This window comes from Delphinapterus leucas, chromosome 1 (assembly GCF_059928025.1).
Source record: "Delphinapterus leucas isolate spDelLeu-1000000601 "Yukka" chromosome 1, BTC_Dleu_Yukka2, whole genome shotgun sequence".
Classification (NCBI taxonomy): domain Eukaryota; kingdom Metazoa; phylum Chordata; class Mammalia; order Artiodactyla; family Monodontidae; genus Delphinapterus; species Delphinapterus leucas.
The window spans coordinates 26,803,739-26,819,089 of record NC_143129.1 but is presented as its reverse complement, the minus strand read 5'-3'; the positions used below and the strand labels follow the sequence as shown (position 1 = coordinate 26,819,089).

Genomic DNA, 15,351 nt, shown 5'->3' with positions numbered 1-15,351 from the left:
TTCTGAGCAGAGGAGTGACATAATGAAAGCAGTGTTTTAGGAAGGGGGAGGTGGGCAGGCCCAAGTGACCACAGATGCACAAAGAGGGTCTGAAGGAATGAATGTATTAACTGTCCATCCTTGTTTCTTACTAGACACACAAAATAGTGTTTAGAAAGAGTAAACTGCTCACATTCCTGTAGAAATCATCATGCTTGAATCTCAAGCTATTTGATAACTATCAGAGCCCTCCCTGTACCATTCAAATGGGGAGAAGTAATTAATTTACCTAAACCAACAACTCAGCATATTAATATAGAATATGGCATCAAATCTGGCCCCGGACCCTCTCGGTTTATTCTAAGTCATAAAATACATATGGACAAAGAAAAACCCCAAATCTTAATTAGGAATTTACGTTTCATCCACCAGTTCTATAATCTGCTGACTGCTTATAAAATCTCTTATACTAGATTTGCAAATATCCTAGAGGTGGCCAGAGCTGAGCAAACAGAAAGGTTATTCTGGGCTGACTCCCCCCAGTGCAGAGAGTCTCCTGGCCCCTCCCTGTCTTCCTCAAAAGGGCTCCAGAATCATTTACGAAAGTAGCTTAGGAGCTGTGGGGGTGAACAGGGTCTTTACCTTTCCTTTCTTACGTCTTCATGAATGAGGCTGTAATTTTTTTAAAAAAAATTTAGAAACCAAGGCATTGGGGGGGGGCGTGATTTAAAGGACAGGAGGAGCTATCCCTGCAAACAGACTCAAACAACAATTAATAAAACAGGGTTTTTAAGGGAACAAAGCCTTTTAAACCTTCTCCCATTGTTTGGGAAATATCTTACTCCAGGAGACCAATGTGCCTGATTTTCACTATCAAGACATCACAAAATTGAGTTCTGCATAAAAATGACTTGACTGATGTCCAATTATTTATTCATTTCATTCAACAATTTCTGAGTGCTTACTAAATGCCAGGCACCTTGGTAGGCCCTGGAGATACACAAAAAGCAGTACAAAAGAAATGGTTCAACAAACGAGCCTTGGGAAATATCAATGAATCAAAGGTATTAGAACTATGTAATTACTGCATATAAAGTACTTAGACACTTAATAAGTGCTTTTTATGATGATTCCACAACATTTGGAATCCACTGTTTTGGGGGAGCAGTCTTCTTTGACTAACTATAGCATATTGTTCTCCAAAGGTCGAATGAGATGAACCCAATAGGCACAATGCCCTGGGCCACCTCCTCTGAGCTCTTCTCCAGACAAAGGACACTGCCTGCCAGGCTGCCTCACACTTGCTCCCACGCCCATGTGCTGCCGGCCTCCATTCCCATATTTCAGGCAGTCGGTCTCCTGTCTGTTTTTGAAAGACCCATTTCATCTCCCATGGCGCTTTCTCTAAGCTATCCTATGACTCCATCTCCCTCTTTGGGACTCACACAACCCTCTAAACTCTGATTTTGGTTCTCAGAGACTGTGGCTATTTTTGCCCCAATCATCTCTCTCCTATTAGACAATAAATGGCTTGATGGCAGGGACCAATCTGACTTTGTGAGGTTTTTAAAAAATTTAAGCTTTGTCAATTTTTCTTGTAAAAAAAGATGTCCTGAGAATTGGGGAAGAGGAGTGATAATCATTCACTCAACAAATATTTGAGTTCCAGTTATGCCCCAGGCACTAAACTCCAAAATACCAAGCAGTTGACTCTCTGGTTTGTGTGTTTTTTTTTAAAAAAGGCATAATTTTGTAGAATCAATTTTGCTGAAAAGAATACAACATAGTATAGCAATGAAAATTCTCCTATAAATGCTAAGTTCTATAAAGTCTTTTAAATTACACCTAACAATCCACTTAAGTTTGGAAAGAAGACGCAGTAGTATAATTGGTTTTTTTTCCTGGAGTCAGAGATGTGACTGATCCATAACAATGTCTTTTATGTTTTACTGTTTGCTAAATATTTTACCTTTTTAACCGCAAAGAAAAATTTGAACCATTCCTCTTTTTTTTCTTTACTCTCTAGAACCTGCTAAACAAGTAGGAGTACTATAGAAAGGGGGTAATTAAAGAATATATTTGCTTCATTCCAAAATGTTATATTAATTTCAAGAAATAAAGAGGGTATTGTTTCTGGACATTTATTATTAAAGAAAGAGATGACCAAGGCTCATAGTCTGAAATGTATTACAGACTGTGCAATGCATTCCATGAGGCATAGCACACTCTAAAATTCATTTATAGTATAAAGGAGTCTCTAAAAGAAGTCCCACTAATAAAATAGGCCTTCACTCAATCTGACTGCCAAACTGACTTACTTTGGCAAGCAAGCTTGGAACATTTTAAATTTTACAAACATTATCCTGTTTTAAAAAAGTTAATTTTGACTACTTTAAGGAATGTAAAAATACACCTTGGTTTCAGTGAAATCAAGATTAAATCTTACCAGACTTCTAAAGTTAACTGTCATAATCAGATGTTACAATTAGTATAAAGGATAAAGGCTCTGAGTCTTTGGGGCTGTAGAGGCCCATTTAGTCTCAACAACCCCCCTTTTCCTCTTCTAGAAGGCAAATTAGTGACCATCTTTCCCACTTGCTCTTTCCTGTAGGTCGATGGGGTAAAAAGTACGCAATTTATAAATCAGAATGAAAAGCAATACATCGTGTATTCATTTAAATCAGGATTCAGTAACAGCTTGCTTTCTGCCACGATACTAACAGAATTAAGTGCACACAGCAAAGAACAATAACAAAAATTTAAGAGAAGAAAATGAAAGGAACAAATATAGAAGGAGAAGAGAAAGGAGACTAATAATTTGGTTCTAGGCACTATGCTATGTGAAAAAAATAACCACTGTTATTCCATTTTTACAGAGACAGATTTACCCAAGATCACAAAGCTATTCAATGGCAGAGCCAGGATTCACTCAAACACAGGGATTCCCTTCTAAAGCCCATGCTCTTCCCACCTCATGTTGTATAGTGAGGAAAGGAGGAAGGATTGAGGAAAGAAAAGTGAGAGCTGTAATACAGCACTAAGCAATTACTTCTAGAGGCTAACTGTACTTATTTATCTACCTTTCAGAAAAAATTTGGTTTGACATTTGTACTTTAGATCTACTTACAAAAAGCTCAGGCCATAAATCAACTATACTTCAATAAAAAACAAACACAAAAAACAAAAAGCCCAGGCAACTAAAAATTCAATAAATTGATACTTTTGCCTTTGGCTTGATCTGCAGAAGCTTTTGTAAGATGTAACTGTGGCTTCTAGAAGATGTCGAAGGATATTGCCTACTGGCTACGATTTTTTATAATATGGGGCTTTAGTCTTTCAGATTTTTGAAGAAAAGGGATTTTATCTTTTGTCATTTCTTAATGTTAATATTTCAAACAAAATACAAGCAATCATACTCCAATTAATTAGAATTATGCTGACCAAAAAGGGTATTTACTGCCAAATACTGCTGTTACTCTACATCATACGTGCTCCATTTGCTGCTACAGAGGTTAAAAGGGGATCTCAGTTGCTTTAACAGAGGCAAGAAAGATAGTCCTCCAATGAAAGTTTCTGTGATGATGGAAATGTTCTGTAACTATGCTGTCCAATATGGTAGCCGCTGGTCACATCTGGATATTGAGCACTTGAAATGTGCCTAGCGTGACAGAAGAACTGAATTTTTAATCTTATTGGACCTTCCTGAACATCACAGGTCTAAAGAAAGCAGTTTAACCATTCCTTCCTGCCAAAGACACCTGCCAAGCCGTCCTGGCCAGGTTACTATTTATGGCAATTGTATATAAAGACAAATGATTATTTAGCTATCAGTAACCTTCCAATGGTAAGAGAGGAAAAGCGGAGAAAATGAATTTAGAAAACGATACATAGTCTGGTTCTTCTTTTTGGCTTGTGCTCCTGCAAAAGCTCTGATATTTAACTTTTGTGCTCCAGAGAATACAGCAGTCGATATTTGTAGATAAAAGAAGGCTATCTATCTGAGGTCAGCCCATGCTGAAATCTAAGTATCTTACCTTGTCCACATTACCTCTACATCTTTGAAATTGGGGACCATGCTTGCAGTTTTTACCTCTGTCTCCAGCACTTAACACTTACTAAGTATTCATTAAATTCTTGCTAAATAAGTGAGCAACCTTGAATTTCTCCATTCATTGCTCCGACATCTTAGAAGAGCCATTTGAGTTGAGTCTGGCGTTTTGGGCAAATCAGAGACTCTGGGATCAGTGTTAATGCCAAGGTTCACGCTACACTGCTGATGAAGTGTTCAGAGTGATTTTTGGTTCAAATTTCCTAACTAAAATAACACAACTGCCGGGGCTCAGGGAAGGCGGAAGGGTAGAGCATTGCAGGCCAGGTGTAGCAAAGTAAGACCCTTTGGAAAATGATGCTCAGGTCTATAATTTACCCCTGGATGTTATGATACAACATATACAGAAGAAGCAGATTTCAAGTGGTAGATTCTATCTCTTTTAAGATAATACAAGAATTCTCATTTCTTACTTTTTAGGAAAAGGAGTTCCCTTCATAGAAAGTAACTAGTGTCCTAAGGGGAAACAAAAAGAAAACCTCTGAGAAAAGTGAGTGTGAAATTGGAAAACTAGTAAAGAACCCCCGAGGAGAAAGGAAATATAGGTTACAAAAATTATATAGTCACAATGTATGGGGAGGCAGGGACCATGTTTACTTAAGCTTTCAGGGGCTGAGCTAATGCTAGAGTTCCGTGGTCCCCTCTGTGCCAAGCCTTCTTAACTCAGTATAGCTCTAATTCCTCCAGGGTGCCATGGGGAACATTCAACGTGACCATCTGTCTACAAAATCACCTTCAGAGAAATAAAGATGCATTTGGCAGGCACCCAAAACTACCACAGGTTCCCTACCATGATAATGAGTCTATGGCCATTGCCAAGTATCATTTATGGAGTCCCCTATTACAATCAAGAACATTTTTTGCAACACCAAATTAAAACGTAAGTACAGTTTGGATTAGAAATCTTGTATGCTATTTTTGGATGCAGAACTCCTTATTAATTGTGTCATAATACCATTACCCTTTCACTTTAATACGGCAGTAAGAAGGTTTCCAAAGGAATCATTCAAAACTTTGCTTCAGCCAGCACACATGGAACGTGACTGGTTCCTGAGAAGCATTTTCCAGATCTCTGTAGGATAAAGAGCAAATCATTACCATTCAGCCTTTTAGATAACTTGACTGTATTCAGGATGTAAAATTAGGAAAAGCTCTCTCTCCTGACCAACCAAGTGACCCCTTCACTCTGGCCATCCTCTTCTCTTTACACTTCCTTAAGTAGACTTATATTTTTGTACGCTTTCCCCTTCCAACTTCCCCCCACCTTCTACGTTCTGCATCCTCCAGGCAGTCCCTTTATCATGTCCTGGTCATCCTTCAAGGGTCACTCAAATTCTCTCTTCTCACTCAGCCTGCCCCTAACCTCCAGGGATCCTTCTCACCTCTGAACTCCTGAGTGCTTTATTGTTTCTATTGCAAAAGGAACTTCTCTTTATTATTATCATACTTATTTTATTCTTTAACTCCCCTGGTGACCCTGATGATCAGCCAGCTTTAGGACTTACGGGTATGGACTCTGTCTCATGGTAGGGAGAGACTACTTTCTGCCATTTTTAACTCCTTGGTGTTCTCAATTAGTCACATTAATTAACAGCTGAGTGATGGGTATAAGGATAGGAATCTACAAATGAAAAAGCCAGAAGCTTTAAAATGAGATCTATTTGAACTACTTAATATTTGGTGATAAATGGAATCAAAAGAGAATATTCTAAATGTGATCCTTGCAATGGACTTAATTTAATCAACCAGAAGCTTAACAGAGAGTTTTAAAAAGCAAAAGACATATATAAGTGGTTGATTATAATGAATCTTTTAGATAGATTTATTACAGCTTAAAGCGTCAAAAGGGATGAAACAGAACTTACTGTAGTACAGAAGGTGGGCAAAAGGGAAATGGGAATATGAATGATGGAAAGGAGGCGGCAAATGACCTGGGATAAAATTATATTTTCTATTTGACTCTTTAAAACATTCTCTATAGTTTAAGTACTTTACAAACAAATAACAACTTTCAAAATAAAACAGGGGCTTCCCTGGTGGCGCAGTGGTTGACAGTCTGCCTGCCAATGCAGGGGACACGGGTTCGTGCCCCGGTCCGGGAAGATCCCACATGCCGCGGAGCGGCTGCGCCCGTGAGCCATGGCCGTTGAGCCTGCGCGTCCGGAGCCTGTGCTCCGCAACAGGAGAGGCCACAACAGTGAGAGGCCCACGTACTGCAAATAAATAAATAAATAAATAAAAATAAAATAAAACAAAATACCAACCAGGTGGGCGCATTTGTGGTGTAGGTGCAAAGAGCAATAGCAATTGAAAGTGCCTAGGATCTTCCATCTGTACACAATTTTACTCCAAGGCCATCAACCTTTAAGATACTTTTTAAGTGATGTGAATATACTTTTATCAAGTCATGAATACATCTTAAACATTAATTGAATAATACTTCATTAAGTATTTGAGATTATCAATTTTTTAAAAAGCAACATGCAAGAAATCACAAAAGGAAAATAGATTTAGAGCGTTAACATTCCTGATAGAGACCAGCCTCTAGAACCTTCGTTCTAAGTTTCCTAAAAGTGTTGGGTAGAATAACTAATAAAAGGCAGCAAAGTATCACATGGCATCCTCATTTACAGAATTTCTCAGCGAGGACATCCCGCATAACCTATCCCCAACTGCCCTGCTCTCCCTTACACAGTAGCTATATCCACGTCCACATTTGCTTTGGTGGGTATATTACTGGTTTGGGAAAGACAGACACAGCACCTGGCTTATTTCCTTGCCCATAGCACAATTCTGCAAATAAATACATGCTGGGCTGAACCTAAAAGCTGCAGTTTTCATCCTAGGATAATTTCCAACAGTATTGTTACCCTCAATGTAATTGTTACGTATTACTCAGCATCCTCATTCTTTCAAGAAAGCTCAAAGGATCACACTCTTCCACTGTTACTGCCCCACCCTCCATCCCCAAAAGCTCTGCTTGCTTGGAGTTCTTCTCCTGTCCTCTCCATTTTAGTGATCAACATTACCATCTACCCATCTAGTTGCTCAAGCCAGGAAACTGAAAATCAGTTGTGATTCTTCTTCCCTTCCTCCCCCATATCCAGTTGTTCACCAGACCTAGTAGATTCTACCTCATAAATCTCTCTAGCTGAAATTACTTCTAAATCCTGGATCAAGTCACCACCAGCTCTCACCTGAATTACTATAACAAGTCTTCTAACGGTCTTCCTCCCTACAGTAGTCCTAACCCAGTTCAATCTACTCTCCACCATGCAGTTTATGGACCTCTCTAAAATGTGAATTTGATAGTGTTTCTTTTCTGCTTAAAAATCTGTAATGCCACACCCATTAGGATGGCTATTATAAAACAATTAAAAAAAAAAAACAGAAAAGAACAAGTGTCAGCAAGGATGTGCACAGCAGCTGTGGAAACAGTCTGGTGGTTCCTCAAGAAGTTAAACATATGATTACCATATGACCCAGTAATTGCACTTCTGGGTATATAACCAAAAGAAGTGAAAGCAGGAACTCAAACAGATATTGTATACACATGTTCATAGCAACATTATTCACAATAGCCTAAAGGTGGAGCAATCCAAGTGTCCATCAACAGATAAATGGATAAACATAATGTGGTATATACATACAATGGGATATTATTCAGCCTTACAGAAGAAGAAAATTTTGATACATGCTATGACTTGGATAAGCCTTGAAGACAGTATGCTAAGTGAAATCAGACAGTCATAAAAGAACAAATACTGTATGATTCCACTTATATGAGGTACCTAGAATAGCCAAATTCATGGAGATAGAAAATAGAACGGTGGTTGACAGGGGCTGGGGGAGGGAAGAACGGAAAATTATTGTTTAATGGGTATGGAGTTTCAGTTTGGGAAGATGAAGAATGTTCTGGAGAAAGAAGGGTGGTGATGGTTGCACAACAATGTGAGTGTACTTAATGCTACTGAATTGTATACATACAAATGGTTCAAATGATAAATTTTATGTTCTATATATTTTTTCATAATAAAAAAGTCGTGCACACACAAAAATCTATACTGCCTCTCCACTGGCCTCAGGATAAAGTCCTGAGATCTCCTAATGTGATTCACAATGCCCCTCAGGATTTAATCCCAATATACCTCTCCCCTTGCTATTACTCTTTGTTCCTTCAGGGCCTAGTCATACTCAGCTATGCTGGAGCTGTGCTTACACTACTTTATAAAGCTTTACACAAACTATTCCCACTGTCTACAAGACAACCTCTTCTCCATTTGTAATGTTTTTCATTTTCATCCCTGTATGTCCCTCCTTGGTATCTCTTATCACAATATTGTAGCTGCCTGTTTGCTTTTCTGTCTCCCATCCTACTAGCTTATAGCTCTATGAAGGAAAAAATAAAGTCTCATCTCATTTAGAACTACATCTTTGGTGCCTGGCACATACAAATATTCAGTAAATATTGTTGATTATGTAAATTCATAAATGTAGCAGATAGGGAAGAGTTTCTGGGAGCACACATTTTACAATAAAGTATGTAATATACACAACTGGACACATACCATTCCTTCGCAGGCATCTTTAAAAAGATTCTATGTCTGTTGCAGTTTATCAAAAGGCTCAAATTCTTGAGATAAAATTCTAATATGAAAGATTTCTCACATAAAATTCCAGTGTCCTCTACAACTATTCCTGATGGACAAATATGGCACTTTTTATCAGTTTGTTTTTTAATGCCATTCTATTTAAAGTTGTATGTATATAGGACACTCATTCCTTTAAAATTAGGTCATTCAGAAATGCTAAGCCAAAGTCCTGAAAATACTGACAATGCCTATCATATTGAAACAATTGGTTACTTATCCGTTGTTTTACTACTTCGTGAAGTTTTTTAAAGGAGGGATCAGCTTCAAAATGTAGAATTCTCTCTCATCTCACATCCTGCAACCATATAATTTATGATTCTGAAACATCAATATTTATGACCATATAATTTCAAAACTAACCACTTACACTGTTTCATTCAAAGTGGAAAGAGTCTAAAACTGGCCATGTAGCACAATGCTGTCAGGACTAATCTTCTAAGAAATGGCTTTGGTGAGTGTTTTTATTATAGTTCTATAAACTAAAAGACTCTCACATCTAATATGGAAAAATGTATTCAGAAACTGTAGAAACATGCTAGAGAAGACTCCCCCTGCCCCCCACCCCCCTTGTCATTTTCCCCATCTTTCTCTTCCTCTCTTTTCAAAAGAGTGAAACCAGATAATCTCAGCAGCATCTAAAATCTGATGAAGGTGAAAAGTATTTATTACTTAATCCCTGTCTGGATGTGACTTTTTAAAAACTTGATATATAATTGCCATATAACATTACATTAGTTTCAGGTGTACAACGTAATGATTCGATATTTGTATATATTGCAAAATGATCACCACGATAAGTCTCGTTAACATCCATTACCACACACATTTACAAAATTTTTTTTCTTGTGATGAGAACTTTTAAGATCTACTCTCTTAGCAACTTTCAGCTATACAATACAGTATTATTAGCTATGGTCAGCATGCTGTATATTACATCCTCATGACATTTATTTTAGAACTGGAAGTCTGTACTCACTCTTTAATTAAAAGTGAATATACTATATGCATACAATGGATTACTACTCAGCAATAAAAAGGGAAACTAATACACATAGCAATTAGACAGTCTCAAAAATGTTATGAGTCAAAACTGCCAGACACAAAAGAGTATCTACTGTATGATTCCATTCATATGAAGTTTCAGAGCAAACAAAATAATTTATGGTAACAGAACTCAGAACAGTGCTTCTGGTGAAGAGAGAAGGAATGACTAAGAAGTGGCATAAAGGAACTTCCTGGGGTGACAGAAATGTTCTACATCTGACCAAGGTGTGCATTATACTAGTGTATACATTTGTCAAAACTGATCAAACTATACACTTAAATATGTGCATTTCCCTGTATATAAATTATACCCTAACATTCAATGAGAAGGCTGTCTTCTAGCTCTTTTTAGACTTTTTATTACCAAAAAATGTGAAATAATTCCTGGTCTCTATAAAGCATTCAGTATTTTTAAAAATATGTCACCATTGCTCACCTGCAGTACATGTGATTTAACTTACCCACAGAAAAAATAGCTGGAAGGAACATATCAGAGAAACTATGGCCTGAAATGGGAAGGAGAACTGGCAAAGATAGAGATTTTTCTAGTACTTTTCAATCTATCGGATCTGAAAACGTTTTACAAAAAATATTTTTTAAAGCCCTATGCTACACATTTATAGGTTTCATCTGCTCAAAGGAACTGTTGCCTTCATACGATCTCAACATATCACACAGTCACCCAAACCACATGAACAGAAATTGTGAGTATACCCATAAGGAAGCAACTGGTTTTGTACTTCTTTTTTGTATGTTGATCACTATCAATAATAGCAAATATAAGACTCCTGTTTAGGCAGCCTCATCACAAATATATCTATCCCCCATGTTTAATAATGGAAATTACTAACAATAAAATCTTTTACTGAACTTTATAATTCAAGGCCTAGCAGGGACATCTAACCAGTTCACAGAAGGAGAACACGGAAGGAAGGGTTTAATTGACTAAGAAGTTAATGGATAAAACAGATATAATATTACTTCATTTGCATTTTAGTAGGCTTCACACAATCCAAAAAATACGCATTTTGTTTTGTTTTGGTTTTTGGGTTCTTTTGGCCACGCCACGTGGCTTTTGGGATCCTAGTTCCCCGACCAGGGATTGAACCTGGGCCCTCGGCAGTGAAAGCGTGGAGTCCTAAATGCTGGACCGCCAGGGAAATCCTGAAATATGCGCTTTTACTGGTTTCCCATCCCTGATACATTTTTCTCTCCTCCTTTGGGAGAAATCAACACCAACAACCACATTCACGTGGAATTAGTTGAATGAGAAAGTTCGGCAAAGAACTGGACCACTCACCTTATGTTGGCTATATGCTGTGGCACAGGCTGATGCTGAAAATGGTCAGGCCACGGATGATGCAGGCAGAAGGATGGAGAGGGCTGAAGACAGCACGTTGTCTGATAAACAGGTGAATGGTTTGGACAGAGAGATGCAGAATACTCTGAGTGTGGCTGCATGCAACACGAGGCCAAAGCAGGAGGTGCTGCAGGGCCAGCCTCGGGATGGCACTCTTGGTGACTGTCATGGGTAGTCAAAGGGTGATGGTATGGGCAAGGATGGCAGCACAGGGATAACATCTGAGGCGTTCTTTGGTTGTCTAAAGGCAGAAAGGATGATTTAACTGTGCCATTAACTTGCAGGCATCCATTTGGACTCACTTTTGTTCTGGGCGCTTCTTTGGGGGTGAGTTGCTGGGCTGCAGGGTCTCCATCACAGGGGGTGAGGGGACTAGCGCTGGTAGCACTGGTGGCGATGCTGCCATTGCTCAGAACCACAAAATCGTTGTTTCCGTTGTTCATAGCCATGCTCCGATTTCTTGACCCTAAGAAAGAAAATGATATAAAATCATCCAGTTACAGTCAGGTAGGCAATTATGTAAAGAAGATAGGAAAACTATTTTAAAACAGCTCTTTGAAAACAAGCGTTCTTGCAGGAGTTGTGAAAGCACTGGGGGAAGCCCAGCTCACCTGCAACAGAACCAGCCATGGGTTAGGCCTCCTCTTCTTTCCTCCCAGCTACACCATGCACCTTGAGAACCCTCTCCTATCCCACTGACCACTTCCTCCCTGCCCCATCTCTATTTTCAGTGCCTGTCTTCTCTCCTCATCCTAGATGTGCAAGTGTCCGTTAAGAATTAGAACATTTTAGGATGGGGGTGGGAAGGGGGTAGAAGAGACAGAAAATACCAATATCATTCTTTAGCTTTTCAGTAATATCATGCTTAGGGTGTTCTGATATAGGAATAATGGGCAAAATGAAGGGCTACTCTGAAGCAATTAGTTGTGTAGGTTCAGATAATGTGGATAATCTTAAGAATGTTTTATGTCTTTGAAAAATGTCAAGAAAATATGATTTTTCCTCTAAGTCACTCAGGTCCTAGAATAAGAATAAACAAAAGAAAATAAAAACTAATTGGCTAAGCTAAGAACTGTGGCAACCAAGATATCAGATGCAAAAGTTTTATCCCCTAAACCAATGAATGTAATGCTAAAAAAATAATAAAACATGCCACATAAGTTGCCATGAACTTAATAATTTGTTTTCTATGCTATGTCCTACAGGTAACAATGCTTGCACATAAGAAAAAGAATACTATGGCTGGGATTTGCTTCAAGTGAGATTTTTGTTATTAAGTTTTTCCCCTCCACCAAAGGGTCCAGGCCTTCAATGTAAAGGAAAAATTCGTGTTCAAATTACCAGTAATATTTTTCTGTCCAGTCAACAAACAAAGGCAAAACCAGACGGCCTTCTTCCTCTCCCCTTGCCCACTTATCACCTCCTGACCAACATACACACAAAATGTGGAAATGTGCAATAAGAAAAATAGGTCATCAAATGCTAGTGGTCTATTTAACCTACCCTTGAAAGCCAACAAGAAAAAAAGAAAACCATTGTTTGGCTCACTAACCCTTCTGGCATGGCATTTTTCTGAGTGGACAAAACAGCTTCTGGAGAAATCTCTCTCCAGTCTCTCCCCACCTCTGTCAGACACACAGGTACTAGAAGAAATCGTCTCTTTTCAGTCTGAGTACATGTAATGACAAACCTAGGTCGCCCACGAGGAAGATTCCTATGCGTATTTTCACCCAATTTATAAACTGCTCAACAGGGGTATTTCTGAACAGGGAATGCCAGAATGATGCATAGCGTTTCAATGTGAACACTAATGCCCAGAAGATACTCACTGTACTAGGATACAAATTTAGCATTATTGACTTATTTTCGTCTCAGATAGAGCTCATCAAACACTCAAACACACACACACACACACACACACACACACAGCCATTCAGCTATATAAACATCAACGCTGTAAGAAATGGAAGAATTAATGTAGACATTAAAAAGTTTCTTCATAAATTATTGTAGTGGAAAAGACAAAGCATTTATAAATATCAAAACATACATGTAAATCAAGCAGATGTCACTTCTCTCATCAGCCTTACCGTCACTTTGGAAAGTAGTCTGGCAATCCCGACTTCCTTTTATAATGAGCATTGAGAAGGATTTATTGGGGGGCCAACCCACACAGCATGTGGAATCTTAGTTCCCCGACCAGGGAATGAATCCACAGCCACTGCAGTGGAAGCACGAAATCTTAACCACTGGACTGCCAGGGAAGTCCCTGAGAAGGATTTTGAATTGTAGTAAACACAGTTGCTCTCTTCTTCAGTAAATCACTCCTGGGTATAAACACCTCCTATAAAACACTCAAATGATATCCCCAACACAAAGCATTGGTAGTTGAAAGTATTATCCAACTAGTGGGAAGGTAAGGTAGATAAACTGGTAAGAGCCCTAAAGTGACCCAGGAGGCAGAAAGTCTAATCTTTTTTCCATCACTTTCTTAACGTGCCATCTCAGCAAGATCTGCTCCCTTAAGCTTCCTTTTACTGAAGGATATATCCTACCTTTTGTTGTTAACAAAAGAAAAAGCTGTATGCAAATGTTCTGAAAACAATAAAACATATTAATCAAAGGCCATCTAAAAAGGCACTAGAGTTTTTAAAAAGTTAATTGAAATTTAAGATGTTTATTTGTATGGTTAAGTGAAAGATAGTCTAGAAAATGTAAGAAGCAATTGCTTGATGAGATAAATTGCCATTTCTTGGAATTAGAAACTCTCATTGTACAAATACTCCACAGAAATCACAGAGGGCATAAGCTTTCTCTTGCCTCTACCCATGACTCATGTTCCCAAGCCTTCTCTTCAGACCTCAGCCAAGCTACCGGAGCTGATGCAATCTTCTAGGCTGAATGGGAAAATCAAGACCTCCTCTTGGCCCTTCCATCAGGACAGAAGGAAGACTTTTTCTAGTTTGTCGATTTGTTCTGACCATCCTAGGTTGGTTAATATCATTTCAGAGAGCCTATTTTTGGTATTCAATTCAATCAGCCCTATTGACTATAATCACAGCTGTCAGGTGGGTTACGCTAGTGAGAAGTATTTAACAAACATCCTCAAAGTTTTCAAGTGAAACTGGGCTTAAGACAGAGTGCCATCAACCTGGAACACTCATCAAAGTACCCTGAAATCCTCTCTAGACTCTCTGAAATTTCATCTGTTTCCCTACCTTCTAATTAAATCTGCTTTTCGTCAGGAAAAATAATTTTCCTTTTTCTTTGTAACAAGAATTACAACTATCATTCTCTCTTATTTTTATTGCAAATGCATCATACTGTAGTTACATAAGAGTTAAATAGATTTTTGCAGGCCAGCCAAGGGGCCTAATCACCATTTAGAACATTTTTTCCCCAGTGTGGTAAAATGCAGTTCAAGTGCCAAATAGCTGACTTACGAATGATTTCTGGAGCACAACTTGTTTTGTAACTTGGAGATTTCTTGTAATGAAGTAGGTACAAGTGGAGAGTAAAGAATAATTTGAACTCTGACTTTGGCTTGTATTTGAAGAAAGTCATATAAGCTTTCTAGGATTCACTTTCTTCAATCATAAAATGGGAACAATCAAATTGACTTTATAAATAAGTTGTGGGTTATAAGTAAAAAATAATAAAAAAGCAAAAGCAGACAAAAATTGTTCTAAGAAATGTTTACAGATTAAGTTCAGTGGATGTATTTGTGTAAGAATTCAGGTGACCAGGGGAACAGCAAAGTTTCGATCTAAAGTCAAGAGTTGACGGCTTCCCTGGTGGCGCAGTGGTTGAGAGTCTGCCTGCCGATGCAGGGGACACGGGTTCGTGCCCCGGTCCGGGAAGATCCCACATGCCGCGGAGCGGCTGGGCCCGTGAGCCATGGCCGCTGAGCCTGCGCGTCCGGAGCCTGTGCTCCGCAACGGGAGAGGCCACAACAGTGAGAGGCCCTCGTACAGCGAAAAAAAAAAATAAATAAATAAAGTCAAGAGTTGACCTTAAGGCCACACAGAGAAAGACCTTATTTCTTTAGAAATGAGACAAATGAGAAAAAAAAATTGGTCTGAGCCTGAGAGAACAGGAAAAGAGATGAGAGAGTGGAAGATTCAACATCATAAAAATGAATTATTGTGATAAATGTAATGCTATGTGATTATAAATGCAGTGATAATAGTATTTATGCGGGAAGTTTA

The 15,351-nt window shown here is 38.6% G+C and overlaps 1 protein-coding gene across 1 annotated transcript in view; it reads right to left on the bottom strand.

The window, feature by feature from the left end:
• The window catches only part of DISP1 (dispatched RND transporter family member 1), a 52,452-nt gene extending 38,922 nt beyond the window's left edge, over positions 1-13,530 (bottom strand). The window contains exon 1 of the mRNA XM_022579281.2: positions 11,084-13,530. Coding sequence (XP_022434989.1) covers positions 11,084-11,592 — 509 coding nt within the window. The 5' untranslated portion in view covers positions 11,593-13,530. The remainder of the gene's footprint in view (positions 1-11,083) is intronic.
• Between the last annotated feature and the right edge of the window lie 1,821 nt (positions 13,531-15,351).